General features: G+C 41.3%; 1 protein-coding gene across 2 annotated transcripts in view; it reads left to right on the forward strand.

Moving 5' to 3' along the window:
- Positions 1–800: 800 nt before the first annotated feature.
- The window catches only part of LOC139530181 (protein Wnt-7b-like), a 40,785-nt gene continuing 24,904 nt past the window's right edge, over positions 801–16,681 (forward strand). The window contains exons 1-2 of one of the 2 annotated variants that reach the window (XM_071326351.1): positions 801–1,449; positions 8,949–9,175. In XM_071326351.1, the coding sequence (XP_071182452.1) occupies positions 1,373–1,449; positions 8,949–9,175 (304 nt within the window). In that variant the 5' untranslated portion in view covers positions 801–1,372. Of the gene's footprint in view, positions 1,450–3,498; positions 3,925–8,948; positions 9,176–16,681 lie in introns of those variants that run through there. The other variant, XM_071326350.1, reaches the window with a different exon arrangement.

Raw genomic sequence — 16,681 nt, forward strand, 5'->3', positions numbered from 1 at the left:
GAATAACGAATTACATTTCTTTGCAAGACCATTCAAATGCAGCAATAAAACCCATAAATTAACAGGACCATATTTAAATACATTTGCATATTGCATTTTTATGGTGATTTACACTTTCTAAAGATTTTACAAGTGCACATCATGTTAAAATATAAGTGCAGGAACTTAGCCAAACTGTCTGCATACAAAAGCACACTCACTCACATCATACAGGCCTCTATAGTAACACAGAAGACACCTCCCCCTACCAGTACGACAACAGTTGTCTCCTGTAGCCACCAGGGGGAGTATTATACACCAAAAGGGCACCACAGGGGACAGACACTCAAGAAGCATCAAGATTGTGCGCGTCCTGAAATGATGGTCCCCCTGTGCAAAGTCAACTGCCTATTTTTACATGTTGTTTTAAAACGCATTTGTCATAGTAAGAAATTCTGTCGCCTATTTGTTGAAAACGAGCCCTATGATTTGATGTAATAAATAATAAGAAATGTATTTCCTTAATGATCTTTAAATATTATTTATAGATTAATTCATAACAGGTGGCAAACAAGTAGAATTTATGATCGGTTAAGCTATACATATGAAATGCCACAGAATACTCTAGAATTCTACTCAAGATTCATATTGTAAACTGGTGCATGGACTAATCGCTAGGATTATTTGTCTACTTGATGAGAGTAGTCTAGTATCTCCTGTTGTGCAACACCCAAGGTTGCAACCTCAAATAGCCTATATAAGGAAGTTTCGGTGAGTTTCGCTGTATGTTACTGTAGCTGTACAACAACTGCACGTGTTCAGCTCAACCCAGAAGCCCGTCCCAATCCTTGCATATCCATACCAGCTCAAAGGAGGAGGCGTGGATAGGGCTTTTGTTACCTGCATTAGAATACCTGCAGCTACATGGAAAGAATTTAAGATGTCGTCAAAGGAGAGGAACTGCAACCGATGTGTTACGGCCTCAATACAGACGAGGGGAGGAAAAGGAGGACATTGCACCGGGTGTAAATGTACCTGGCGCACGCAAGAACAAGTGAGAATACATAACTTGTCCTACTTTGATACAAAGGACGAAATATAAGAATGGTTCACTCGAGAACTCATCTTACTCCTCGACCCATCGCTCTCTCATAAGTGTTTTGTTGTCGAACTCTTTAACAACCACGTTTTGGATCACCATCACTCTCTGACTCACCTGTTACCCGTTGACTATGGATTTTAAACGGATAAAGATTTCAAAGGAGTTTAGATTTGACATTTTGGAAAAGAGAAGTTATATCTGCATCTGGAAAGGTTAGATACTGTAGTGTTGCCAATGTGAACGCAAGAATGACCACTTCATTCTAGTGAATGGCCCGTCCCAGAAGCGGTTATGATCATGCACAGACCCCTCCGAAGGTGGAATTTCTACGTCTTCTTGTGCTTTGGCATCATCTACTTAAGGCTTGGGTAAGTGTAAATGTAACACTTATATCAACTGCTTATATGTGTATGTTACTTTCTTGTCTGTATTATTATTGTAGTTTTAAATATAACCTGCAACATGCTGAGCCTCATGGGTATTCTGAATGCCCAGCCTCATGTGTATTCTGAATGCCCATATACACGCAGTGTTCTTCTGCGGGCGGCAGACGCAACTGCCCTTTTGACTTCACTAACTTTTACAAACAATTTCTGACTTTTACAAACAATCTCAAAAACTCAGTGTGATGCTAGCCTAATCCATCCATGTCAGTGTTGAAATGAACCTCACACCCATAGCCATCAAGGACAACGGCTGGATGTGCGTAAAAGCTGTGCACATTTTTTGTTGTTGTTGCGGTTGGCCAAATATTAGATGAATTCATATTCAGTCTTGGTTGTGGTTAATCTGATCAGAGTCTTGTTGGTTTGTCGCTCTATAGATCGTTTGACCCCTCAGCCGGGCTCTGGCTCACTGCTGTACACCTTCATTAATAGAGGCAGCCTGGCTGAGTTGTATTTCCACATTCCACAGCCCAGATGGAGTTTTTACTTGTTTTGCAATAGCTCATCTTGATGTATAAAAACAGAGGAATTATATATGCTGTGTGTGTGCAAAAAGAAAAACGGATAACATGAGTAATACACCTTTTTGGACTTTATTCTATTCCTACCCAGGGTATTGTTCATTTCTATTTGCATAAATACAAATGATATTACACAAACGGTTAGAGAATTTTGTTTACCTGTCTGTGTTGTAGGTCTGTATTGTCTGCAAGGTAGCCTGATGGTTTGGACTGAATTGATATGAGTAAAAAATATATACAACCAGTAAAAAATGTTTTTATACACAACGTATATAACGTTAGGATATTTCAACAAGAGTCAAACCTTGGACAGCTCAAGGTCCTGTTTTCTTTACTCATACATTTTTCAGGCTAGTGTTCCTCATCATCCATAGCCAGTCATGGTTATCTAAACAAAAACAGCAGGTGTCATCTCCCAGCGCGTTCCATTGGTGGGAGCTCACCTTTCCTTCTCCTACACAAGCCTTAAGTGAAATAGGCCTAACGGGTAACCTCCACAGGTATTCATATCTTAACAGTTCAAATAGGGAGAAAAAAAATCACATCAAGTGAAGCGTGACGAGATATCTCAGGGTTTTATCAAGCCAAACCAGTTAGCTCATTCCCGCGCGTACTCCCCCCTTCTTTAGCCTGGGAAAATCTTTCATGATACCCTCTTCACACACAATGACTGGAGTCTACAGGTGACGAGTGACATCACTTTGTGCTGAAGCGATGGTGCAGACAGAGCTTTTCACTCACCGGGTTCAACACCAAGATCGCCCTGTAGATCCTGTGTTAAAACCGCAGGTTGATGTTTATTGTCATGAATCTTGTCCCAGAAGCGAAACTGAGCGATTTCTCCTTATATAGGCCAGCTGGAAAGTCAAAATTGTCGATATTGTAACTTAAATTAACTTTTTGGTCTTAATTTAAGGATAGGTTTAGACATTAGGTTTAGCAGTGTGGTTAAGGTTAAGGTTAGGTTGAACAACTGATTGTATGACTTTGTGGCTGTGCCAGCTAGTGACCACCCTGCAGTGCTGCCTCCAGAACAAGATGAAAAACGCTAACCTGCTTTAAAACCTGCAGTAGCCTGCTCTTTTATTGATAGGATAAAGTCATTAATAACACATCATACCAAGTGTTAATATATATGTAGTTACGTTTTAGGCTATTCACAACGTTTTTACTTTTTTAAAGCATTGGATAAAATGTGTGCAAGACCAAATGCTTTATGCACATTACGCACATACGTTTGTTTTGCCTGATGATGTGTTAGTGTGAAGCAGTAGGCCTGAAGATGAAACAGTCAGTGAGTGCGCCAGTGTTTGTTTACTATTAGGCCTGATTTGATGAATGAAAGGCAGCCCTGTCCAGGGGAGCAGCGGATCACTGTCACCCTATTGTCCTGCTGTGGCGCAGAAGTGGGCGGATAGCAGTGTCTCTCTCTGCCCAATGGCAGCCACGACTCTCACGAGTGTGGAGAAAAGCACTTTTCTGCCATCCAAAATCCCTAAAACCATCATCATTCCGTCTCGGGAACCACACTCTGTAACAGCCTCTACCGCTGAGAGATGACAGAGCCAATCTCCGCGCCCGCTGCACACTCACGGCCCTGGGACTGGGAGCTAGGAGCTGCATAGCACCGCCACTCAAGCGAGCACCGCAGACGCATCGCACCAACCCGGGTGTCAGCTCTTTGATTTTTGAGCAAAGGGGAACTAAAACGCGCGACATCAAGGATTTAAAGAGGACTCTATCCCACTATTTTTCTCACTCCACCAGAAAGCGGCCATTTGTTCAATGTCATCATGATCATCTTCTCGTCGCGCAGTGTACTACTGTCAGTCTACTATCCACAGATCTTCCTCATACTTACGAGTGGGAGCTACCTGTAAGTTGACTCAATCACCCGAACCCTTAGTTGCTTACTGGTGTGATTTTGTGTTTGGAGACATACTAAGAATGCATTTCATTTTCGATTATATGTACTCTGCTTTAGAATTGTCATTGTTAAATCTTTCTCCGAAATATTACCGCAGGTTGTTGGTTACGGTAGCCCGTGTTTATGATGGATGATGTTTGCTTCACAGTGCACATCCTAGTCTTATCCTAACGGTTTTAATATAAAATATAGCCTACAACATGCTTGATTAGAACTAGTAATTTAAGACAACTAGGCTATGCAACATGGAGATAGAAAACGATTTCGATATCTTATTTTTGTGCACTTGGGTGTGTATTTTACGCACCGACTTTGATGTATTATTTTGTATTTACCCACATTCGATGATGTTCTAGACGTTACCGTTTAAAATGACTAAAGGATACTCGAAATACATTCATTATCATTGCGTATGCTTCAGGTAGGTAGGGCATCCCTCCGGTCCACGTGGGAAACAACGGATGAAGTCGATGTTAATTACCTGACGTCTTATTTTATGGGCATGTAGTTCGATGAGGTGACATAATACAGTATTTTTTTTTAAAGTTAGGACCCAAATCCTCTTTTACAACATTGTAATGACGGTTGGACACGGTTTCATTTGGCCACAGAGTGGCAGAGATGTTCAAGACAATTGAATGAAGAGTGAACATTATTTCATTATTTCCCTTTTATGAATAGCTTTTACGCATGCGGTGGATGATTACCTGTCACAATTTGTGGATAGGGATTATGCTTTATGCATTACATCACCATAGTATTATGCAGATTTACCAAGTTACAATTTAAAGCCACATCTGGAAAAGTAGCTGTAAAACATCGGTCTATGACACGCACATGATTGACACTGGTCATAATTGTATCATTGAATTAAAATAACGAGTTGCTCACGCAGGAGAACGTTTTATTTTTTCCTTAAAAATAATTACCGAACCATACGTTGTATCCATCCCCGTGCTGGAGACCCCAAACGTAATGTTAAAATAGATGTGGTTTATGGTTGCAGTTAAAAGTGGCTATGATCTATGTTTAGTAGCCTATTCGTTTGCACATTATAAACTACATATATCATTTTGTTTTCATAATTTAAACATGCTTTATTACAGTACAGTACCGCAAATGAAATAGGTTTTAGGGATGAGGATGATTTTAAAGTGGAATAAGAAACACGGAGGAATGTGATCCCCATCCTCCATAGTGTTCCTTCCTCTCTCATTACATGTGCAGCTAAATGCGTGTTAATCTAACAGTGAAATTCGGTGAACTACATGGGTGGCAAATGACTCATCCTCAGACAGAGGTATTAGTCAGAACACGCCGTCATTCCAGGAAGAAATATGCAAATGTTAGGTGAATCACACCTTTAAAGTTGTGATTATTGCATCACCTCACCAAATATGATCAGTATAAGGTTTTTAAAATGGGGAACTTTAGAAATACGTTTTCGATTTCCATATTAAACCCTAGTAACATCAAAGTGGAATAAGACATTTCGAATGAAAACAAGCTGCACTGTTAATTTGTTTAAATTGCCCACAAATTTGCTATAACCTACATATATAACACAAATACATACAAGGGTGTTAGACTGGACAGTCAAGATTTAAAAGCTTTTGACTACAGAAACATTTGTTTTGACTTAAAGTAAATAATATGAATTGATATCATATCTTTAGTTTAGACAAATCTTGTAGATTTGTTTCATTTTCACACTTGCTATTTCAGCAAATTTGCCCAAGAAACAATTCTGACAAATCTCACCAAATAAATCCACTCGAATTACCTGCATTGTGAGACAATTGTGGCTGAGATATTGCTCAGTGAGACATACCTGTGAGCTTAATTCTGTGTCACATCAAAGGCATTCGACTGATGGAATAGGTGTGTGTGTTTGTGTGTGTCGGTGTGTAGAACCATGCGTCCCTCCCCTTTACAACACCCTGTCATCGAACCCACCACCTTATAATGTAAAGTTTGGGGGAAGGTTATTTCGCTTTGGTGGCCAGCGTGCACTATAATATACTGTGGGAATCCCTGGATTTGCTATTGTTAACATCGTTACATACTGTAGCCTATAGCATATGGAGAAGAATTGTTTGTAGCTATCGTAGATGATATAGCTGTATTATATATATATATAAATGTGTGTATATAATGTGCATTATACTTGTATTAATATACAGCATGATTACCAATTTACATATTTTGCTTGTGATCTATGTTTTCTCCCTTTGTATCTGTCTATTGGAGTGCTAGCTGTTCCCGGACTGACACTGTGCACACAGAGTCGCCACTAAGCAAACATAATCGCATGTGTGCACTTTGATGCTGCAGGGATTTAACAGCTTAACTGAGGAATGCTCTGTTTTTGCATTGTCTGATGCTTTTGCAAGCCCATGTTAGACAGTGATGCTGGGAATTGGCAGGTGAAAATGGCCGGGATATGATGATACAGGAGAGTAGTAGCAACATCATCATCAAGTCCTCATGACCATTTTAACAGACAGTGAGCTGCACAGTGACTTGTTGCTGCCCGAGAAGATACCGAGAGGTATTACGTTTATTGCTGTTGTTATGGGATATTTAGGATCTATGCACATGATGTAATCCAGAGCATCTGTGTACATTCCTAGAGCATCAGTTACAGTGCACCTGACCTCATGAATAGTAGCATCATACAGTATATGAACCACACATTTAAACCACAAGCTCCATGGGGGTTGTTTTACAATAGAGAAGGTTGGTGGAGCATTTTGATTGTTTTGTTCAGTAGACATCAAGGAACCAGAGGGTTTGAGAGGTGTAAAGAGTTACTTTAGAGCTTTGTGCTTCACTAATTCTTTGCTTTATATCTCAATTTCAGTTTTGAACTGATATAAATGAAAAATATACTGTATTTTCAATTACACTTGAGAGCATTCCAACAGCATTGACCAGACTTTGGTTGATTATACACCTATTTCTCAATGCCTGGTAATGGTGATTATGTTATCTTTGCAAAGGTCAAAGCATTGGTGAGCCTAATTTAGCATATCATTTTGGATATGGAAAGAGGAGAGGTCTGTGCTGCTCATGGTGCAGCACTTTTGAAGCAAGAAGGGATGTCTGAACCGTCTCCCGTGAACCATTGAAATCCTTTGCAGTTTCTTTTGACTTCCCTGGACTCAAATATTAGCATTTCTAAGCATTTTAACAACTTTTGCAAGGATGGAAAGAACTGACACTTACTCACATTACATCCATAGTACATTCTCCTCTAGTGCAGATGAAGTACCAAATAGTGTGAATAAGAAAAAGCTCTGTTTTGCCAAAGATACATGTCATGTTGCAGTTATAGTTTAATTTGAACATGTCATGTGGTTTTGCATTCAAGGTTTATTTTTTGTCTGGAGACAGCTAATCTAGTAAAAGGCATGAGCTTTAACCAGCACGAAAAAGAAAAACACATAGAAAATGTATGCACTCACTACTGTAAGTCGCTCTGAATAAGAGTGTCTGCTAAATGACTCAAATGTAAATGTAAGCTGACGCACAACCCAAATTGTTTTATAGAGGTGTTGACTAACGGAGAGTAAACTATTAAAAGAAAGAAAGATAGAAAGAAAGAAAGACAGCTAATCAACAGAAGAGGAACATGTTAGGTCAACATTCACTCTTTTTGTTCTTTGAGTCATAAGGGCAGTATGGTTTTGTTCCATAATCCTTTTGAAGGGTAATCCACAAATGCAGTCGACCTCTTTCTCTCCCTCTCTTCTCTCCCTCTCTTCTCTCTCTCCCCCTCTCTCTCCCTCTCCCCTCTCTCCTTCTCTTCCCTCTCTCTCTCCCTCTCTTCTCTCCCCCTCTCTCTGACCCCCCCCTTTCTCCGCCCTCTCTCTCCCTCTCTGTCATTTTTTTGCTGACACACAACTTGCCTGCATCAGCCTGCCCTGCTTGTGGTAAAGCCCTCGGAGGCCCTACGTCATACATCAAAGCTGGTGTTCGCCTTTATGCTCTTTTACTGCTCCTTGTCTACTGACATGTTTGAAAGGCATGTATCTGCAGGGTTTGGATGGCTATAAACACACTGATGGAGAAATAACCCCATTTGTTAAGCCGTCTGTTTTCTGGTACGTGACTGTTCCAAACCCATCCAACATGTGTCAGCAATCGGGATTATATTAACTCCCAAAGCGACGATCAGTAGTAGAAGCTCCTAGGTGTCTTGTCATGGGTTAAATGACTGCTTCATCTTTACGCTTGGAGGAACAACACTTCATAGGGCGTGCAGGAGGGCTGGTGTCGGAAACCTTGCGTACTTGCCAGGCATACCGTGGCATTGCTCTACAAATGTGGATAAATGAAAGAAGTCTCGCACAGGAAATATATTTATAGGCGGTGTGTTATGCCGCATGTGAGCTTTAAACTCATACATATCAAATGAAATAAGGATAGCATAGTTGTGTGACTTCTTGGTTGAGAAGTGAACCCTGCCTAAATTTGAGAAGCCCAGTTACAAATGGAAGGCACGGTTGTGCCGGCGTGCGGCTTGCCCACGCCTGGAAACAATTCTAACCACGTTACCTAACAATTAACGCAAAACCCCAACTCATTTCTCTACGATCACGAGCCAAACCAACGCGGAGAGGCATGGTCAGCAAGCAAATAAACACAATGTAATTTTCTGCTTTGGATCTGTTTTCCCATGCTGTGTAGTGTTATTATTCAGCTTCGCATCAGATAATGGTTTCAGATGCTCTCTTTGATTCACCTCTGATCCATGAAATTGTAATATTTTTAGCAAGACAGCACTGAGTGCCTACGGAATGCTCATCAAGGCTTTGGTTGAATTTAATCCTGGTCTGGAGAGGCATAAAGTCTATGTAATGTGACTCAAGTCTATCTGTCCTCCAGTACTGCTAACTGACTATGTTTGTGTGTGTGTGTGCGTGTGTGTGTGTGTGTGTGTGTGTGTATGTTTACCTCTCCATCCATAGGGCCCTGTCTTCCGTGGTGGCGTTGGGTGCCAACATCATCTGCAACAAGATCCCTGGGCTGGCCCCTCGCCAACGGGCCATCTGCCAGAGCCGCCCGGACGCCATCATCGTGGTGGGGGAGGGCGCTCAGCTGGGCATCAATGAGTGTCAGTACCAGTTTCGCTACGGCCGGTGGAATTGCTCCGCCCTGGGGGAGAGGACTGTCTTCGGACAGGAGCTGCGAGTAGGTTAGTCTGGGCACCTTGGGAGAGCTCGTTGTCTTCTGTACCGTGGACTGACGCTGTAATGTCCACAACTCTGAAAGGCATGTTTGCGGACATAGACCTACTGTAAATGTGTGGCGCAATACGTTTGCTACATTTGTGGGGAGGCATAAGGCTGACGTTTGAAGAGTTACTTCAAATCTTATTTGCAGGGAGGACTGGATGGCAATGGTAGTCATTGATCATTGCTTTCGGGCAAAGGATTGAAGCTGTGATGTAAAACAGGTTACATTTTGGATTGAGGATGTCACCATCTCCTCCAAATGGTAGCCTGAGAGTAGAACTCAATTCACTACCAAGCCCCGACCACCCAAGCCTCTTCACAAGCCAAACCCAAGCTGCGCACATCACAGAGTCAAACATTAACCAACTGCACACAACGTCTTTGACTCTCTATTGTATAACAATACACGTTGGCAAACTCAAACTCAAGATGACTTCATATGTTACCGTTACAACAGATTCCAGTCCGATGTGTCCTCATTTCAATCACACCGTTACATTTCTGCAGCGTGGCTTGATTTCCTTTGACTTATGATTTGCGTTGAACTTCTGGTTAAAAGCATGCCATACATTGCTAGCTGCAGCAAACTTATGGAAAGGTTACCAGAAGCACCAAAGTCTAATGGGGAAAAAGTATGGTTGAAAAATGATATAGCAAATGAGGAGACAACTAATGGTATTATTGTAGAGAACGTTGTTGAACAGAAATAGATGGACACATCTGTTGTTAATCTTAGGAAATTGGTTGTGTCCATTGCTTGGTTCATGTGTGTGTGTGTGTGTGTGTGTGTGTGTGTGTGTGTGTGTGTGTGTGTGTGTGTGTGTGTGTGTGTGTGTGTGTGTGTGTGTGTGTGTGTGTGTGTGTGTGTGTGTGTGTGTGTGTGTGTGTGTGTGTGTGTGTGTGTGTGTGTGTGTGTGTGTGTGTGTGTATGTGCATGTACAGACAGTCAGAACAAGCTACAAGCAGACAAACATTTACATTTACGGTGCTTTTGTTTGAAACGGAATTCCGCAGACCTCTTTTGTATGTTTTTTTTTACAGGGACTTTTATACATTTGTTTCATTTAGAAATGTTTGTCGCTGTTAAAGTGCGGTTCGACTATGCATTTAATCCAATAGCTCTGTTAACAATCACTGCTATTTAGGAGCGGCTGACTTAGCGCCAACCCCTCTAAAAGCGTTTCTCTTTGTTGTAAATCTGGCGCTTTTGTAATGGATCTCGTCTCATTTTCTTCTGCGTTCAGCATCTCTTTTGCACTCCTTTTTTTCATATTTTCTTTTTTGCCAAGTTTCAGGGAGACTTGAACTGAACAGTACCACATGTCACGCCTTGCTTTATCACTGAGAAATCGATCAGGTTACTGATACTGCATGTGAACTACGCTGCTTATGTTTTTAGAACATTTGCATGAATAATTCGAACTACTTGACTCATGAACCAGCCACATCTCTGGTCAAAGCCTTTAGTTAGTCGTGCGATTTAACTTTAGGCGGATGTTTTCCTCCATCCTACACCCCCGGAGAGAGAGAGAGAGAGAGAACCTCTTCTCTAGAGGAGGCAGAGATGAGACAGATTTATTTTTTCTCTCGTACTGTGCTACCATACTTTCCTCCATGATACTCACTGACAGCGAAGCCAGGGATGTTTCACTACACTCTCTCAGAGCTAGAGCCAGACAGTGGGTACTGGTACTGTAGAGATTGACTCATACTGGTTAGTGATTGGCTGCTGCCATGGCCAATTACCCGTGAGATCAACCGCTCCAGTACTGTAGGCAGAAAGGTCAGTGGATGGATGTGACCATTTATTGACTATTTATCTCAGGGTTTTATTGTCAATACGCCATAGATTGTTTTTGATACTAATTTGATTTGTGCAATTAGTGAATGATGAGAGTAGCCGTGTTCTTTAATGATGTTGTATGTATGACAGTAGTGTTGTTCAGCGTGGCATATGAAGTCATGGAATACACCTCCTCAATAGACAAATGTTACAGTCCGTCTCCTCCCGAATCTGCAAATTCCCACATAATCATAATTAACTGCAAGGAGAAAAATGCATATTCCACTCCCACTGAAGTTTTTCATTCAAATCCCCCAAATTATGAACACTAAACCTTTCCTATTCTCAATGATCCAGTCTTAGTTTTGGATCGGGGGAGATGCCGTTGTTTTCTGAAGAGTTAAAGATCAGGGAACCACAAGCCTAATGCTTTCTCTCTGCGCTGCTTGCACTTGGATGGAGTCGGTCAGTTTGGCCGGGTTCCGTGGTATTGCATTCGGTTTCCAAGAAAGTACACATTAATAGCTCGGTTATTGAGTAGGACAGAACCCCAAAATTCTTGATTCAAGGAAAGATTCTGTATAAAAAAAGGCCATTCATTTGATACTTATTTCTGTGTTATTATACTGTAAATATAGATATATACTGTATATATATACATCCTTTATCTGCTGATCCTAACACAGCCTTCCTTGACACTGGCAGCTCTGTTAGTTCGATGGGACTTTAAAGGATGGATGGAAACATGGATGGAACAATACTCATTACGGTCACGTCCTTCAACAGTTCCTCTGTTGTGCAAAGAGTCGTTGGCTCTCCTGTTATGTTCTAACTGACACATTGGAGAACAAGGCCATAAACACTGAATGCTGGGTAGTAAAATATGTTTGTGTTTCCTCCTCTGGACACAGAAGCTATAGCAATCTCACTCACTCACGTTGTAATGTGCCTTAGCAGAATGATATTGGCACTGCTCTGTACCTTGAGCCCATAAAATATGGAGTGAATTATCCCGTGCTAACAGAAGTGGGTGTTATTGAATGGTATATTACCCTCTATTAACAGTAAATAATACAACTGAAGTCAGATCCATCATCAAGGCAGGGAGGGGCTATGGATAGTCAAAGCAGATTGTTGCAGTAGGGCTGGTCGGAGACGTGGAAAAGGCCAGGATAAATGGCAAGAGAGTGATACTCAGAAGTAAGGTTTTAATACAGTGCTGAATAAAAGTGATGTATGGTGGGTTGATTACAACCATAATTTTAACCCTAGTTTTTCATTGTGGGAAGTCAACACCTTATCAGTTTTAACACTGCTGTCTACTTTGGCCTGTTGCTCACTGGTCAGTTAGGATGAAAAATGCCGTCTTCAGTTGGAAATAGTTGATGTTATCTCATGTGATATATGGTAGATTGTGGAGAGCATCTACACCAGAGATATCCTGAGCCCCCGAGCCTGGGCACCTTCAGCTTTAACAGCTTTCACAGCCTGAACAGAAGAGCAGAGCACTTGACGTTAGCGATTATAGTATGAAAACAGACACCTTTCAACGGCTACACTCAGCATCAAAGGCAGACGTAGGCCCAGTCGTATAACTGCCCTGCTCTGGTTACTTTCTGTTTAACTTTCCAACCAGTTTGTCACCATAGTGATTCATGCTTTTCATCTCAAAGAGGTTCTTGTTGTGCTCAGCGGTGAAATATTGCAAAAGTTCAATTACTCTGGCCCCTGGCTCATTGCACAAGAATGGAGAATGGATGCAGGACAGGGGCAGGTGAACCTCTCAGTGCACGACATAGGAATGCTGCTTTTATTTCATACCAATACTAAAAGCCCGGGCTGGGCTGGGGTATCCACTTGTTAGAATCTATTAGAGACTGGAGACCTCAATCTACATCCTACATTTAATGACAAAGCAATGCAGTAGTAGTCCCTTCGTTTTTTTGACCAAGTTGCTTTTCACACACAAACATCTATTCAATCATCAGAGAGGAGAAGCTGTCAGACTAGCAGGCCGTTCTGCTCTATGGGCTACATTGCATTGCCTCCTGCTCTCGCTGCACCTTTTCTTAGAAGCAGCAGCCTGAAGGCAGCCGACAGACAGACAGGCAGGCAGTGAGTTGAGTTATAGCGCTGAGCCTGACTCCATGAGTACAACTCTGGAGAGAGGCACTCCAAGGCACGACCAGCTAGGAGTCAAACGGACGGCATGAAAAATGCCTAGCAGCTCCAACCGGTTGGTTAGCAAGCGGACGAGAGGTCTGGGGGCTTTTAAAAGAGGGAAAAACTTAACTGGGGTGGAATGTGGGAGATGGTGGGGGGTATCAGGGAGGGGATGGGGGTGGTTCCGTCTCTATTTCCCCTCGCCTGGGCGCATACAATACAGTATCGTCTCCCCAATGAAGCGCTCTCTCACTCCCACACATCCCCCTGGGGGGTGGGGTGAGGGTTGTAGAGGGGGAGTGCTACTGCTGCCCAGCGGCCGGGCGGCTGGGGTAGGCCCGAGCCAAACAGACGTCTATACAGATAAAAGATGTGGAAGTCAGCAGGTTCATTGGAAGCCACTTGAGAGGAAAGGGTTAGGACAGGCACATACTTGATCAGGAGCTGAAGATGCAAACTACTACTCCCTTAAACAGACCAGCTCCCCCGGATCAGACATCAGACAGGGAGGGGGAAGGGTCACAGTCAACAGATCACCTCGCTCCATAAGTCAGACTGATTAGAGTGGGTTTTTATCTCTGTTTAGAAGTGGGCTGAACAGAGGAAAGGTGAATAATGTTCAAGTTTTGACTTCAACAGGTGACTCACAAGCAAAATGGTATATATTTTTGCCACTGGTCAGATGCAGAAGATTCTTCTCAATTTTCTACGTGTTTATTTAAAGGAATACTGTGCCTGTGCACAGAACATGCATTTTCTGCAAAAGTTATGCTAATATCAGCCCGCAGCATAAATTGATCAAATCAGTGATGAGTTGGTTGGGTTTGTCTCTCGTTCCACAATGGAGGTTGTTTTCATGAAAATCATGATTTTCTACAAGTTGCTCATGCATCTGTACATTGACAACTCTTGGAAGGAGTGCTATCAGCTATCATCAGTTTAAAGGACTCCACTGTTATACTGTGATGTACTATATGAGATTGAGCTGTCATAGGCTAGCTAAGCTCACAGAGGCTGAAATAAATCATGTCTTTATTGGCAATTCAGTCCAAATGAATTCCTTGCCATGTAATGTCTCCCAATTATGTCACATTTTTTCCTGTGGTCCTTTTAATGAGATAAGATGCTATCATTGAAGTAGCAATACATTTCAGGTGTAGATTTGTTATTCTTGGTCATTTGGTCATTTGTCAAACAAGGAAAGTATAGCTTTGTCTAATGAACTGTAATATAGCTGAAGGTCACAATTGCGGGGCAACTAAATACTCCATGCCAATTATAAATGAATTGGTAAGATTTCCTTCCTTTTCTCAGAATCACTTCGTAATTTGTGGTGAAACTGTATCGTAAAAGAATGCAAACACAGACAGTATCTCCATAGAATCTGATCCTAATTATGAGTGACTATCCTCCCAAACCTAACAATGTATTTAAATGCACTGCTATGATCAAAACATACACATATGGTTTAATTTATGCATGTGTTGCATGATTTCATCCAATTTGACTAAATTAAAGGAAAGGCACTTTGGAATATTCATTATGACCAGCTGAAGTTTTCTACAACCACAAATGTTTTCATTTAAATGGAAAAGTCAAATACAAATCTGAAAAGAAACATATTCCCTTCAAATATGAACTTTTGGGAACCCCCCTCAAGGCATTCGAAATGTAAAAGATCATAGAGAGCCGGTCAGAAAATGTCAGCCTTTGCAAAGTAAACACTATAAATGAGTCATTGAATCCCAGGAAGGAGTGACTGTACATTATCATATGATAGTGGTCATCTATTTTTTACGTTTATTGGCTTGTCTTCTCTCCCCATATTTTACATCCAACAGACTGGTGGGGAGTGAAATGTAGTAATTAAATTCTTGCTAGAATAATGATTTGATGCCCCATCTGATTGCAAAAGTCTCTGCTGACACACAGCTCGTAACCTAACACATTCCATTCCACAGCCAAGTGTTTAACCAACCCATCCTTGTTTAATGTAGAGAGGAAAAACACATTTTTTAAGACTGTAAGAGCAACGTAAGTGGATGCTTTGACACCGATGAACTCTCCCAAAATATCATTCATCACTTTAGTAGTATACAACTACAGAGGCCATTCCTTTTAACTTCACTATTTATAATAATATATGCCATTTTGCAGACACTTTTATCCAAAGCAACTTACAGTAATGTGTGCATGCATTTTACCTATTTGTGGCCCCGGGAATCGAACCCACAACCCTGGCAGCGAAAGCGCTATGCTGCACTAACTGAGCAATACTGGACCACTCTCCTCTTCCTGTTGGCTATATTACTCTCAAGCAAATTATTGCAATCAAAGCTGATATGCTATCAGACTTTCTACAGCGTTATCATGGAAAGATGAGAACGCTGTAGAACTTGATTTAATGTGCAACATAAAGCCCGTACAGCACTCAGTAAACGGAATCAACCATAGCCAAGTAACTCATATCATGTGGATAACCCTATGCAGATGATGCTTGCATTGTGCTATGCGAGACTGGTAGCGAATAAAATACCTATGTTTGGAGCCATCATCATGTGGGTCGGCCTAATCCGCTGGCCGCTCCTCCCTGTCAAGCCACTGAGGCCATGGGAAACAGAATGGGACGAGGAACTTGACAGGATGGAAACATGTAGAATGTGTATCACCATCTGTAGGCTTTATCAGGGTCATTGGAGTTGATCATTGGAGTTGATCATTAGAGTTTATCACATTGGAGTTGATCATTGGAGTTGGTCATTGGAGTTGATCATTGGAGTTGATCATTAGAGTTTATCACATTGGAGTTGATCATTGAAGTTGATCATTAGAGTTGATCACATTAGAGTTGATCATTGGAGCTGATCATTGGAGTTGATCATTGGAGTTGATCATTGGAGTTGATCATTAGAGTTTATCACATTGGAGTTGATCATTGAAGTTTATCATTAGAGTTGATCATTAGAGTTGATTACATTAGAGTTGGTCATTGGAGTTGATCATTGGAGTTGATCATTGGAGTTGATCATTAGAGTTGATCACATTAGAGTTGATCATTGGAGCTGATCATTAGACTTGATCATTGGAGTTGATCATTGGAGCTGATCATTGGAGTTGATCAATGGAGTTGATCATTGGAGTTGATCATTAGAGTTTATCACATTGGAGTTGATCATTGGAGTTGATCATTAGAATTGATCATTAGAGTTGATCACATTAGAGTTGATCATTAGAGTTGATCATTGGAGTTGATCATTGGAGTTGATCACATTAGAGTTGATCATTAGAGTTTATCACATTAGAGTTGGTCATTGGAGTTGATCATTAGAGTTTTTCACATTGGAGTTGATCATTGGAGTTGATCATTGTAGTTGATCATTAGAGTTGATCATTAGAGTTGATCATTAGAGTTGATCATTGGATTTGATCATTGGATTTGATCATTAGAGTTGATCATTAGAGTTTATCACATTGGAGTTGATCATTGAAGTTTATCATTAGAGTTGATCATTAGAGTTGA

Source organism: Salvelinus alpinus, chromosome 9, assembly GCF_045679555.1.
Source record: "Salvelinus alpinus chromosome 9, SLU_Salpinus.1, whole genome shotgun sequence".
Lineage (NCBI taxonomy): Eukaryota > Metazoa > Chordata > Actinopteri > Salmoniformes > Salmonidae > Salvelinus > Salvelinus alpinus.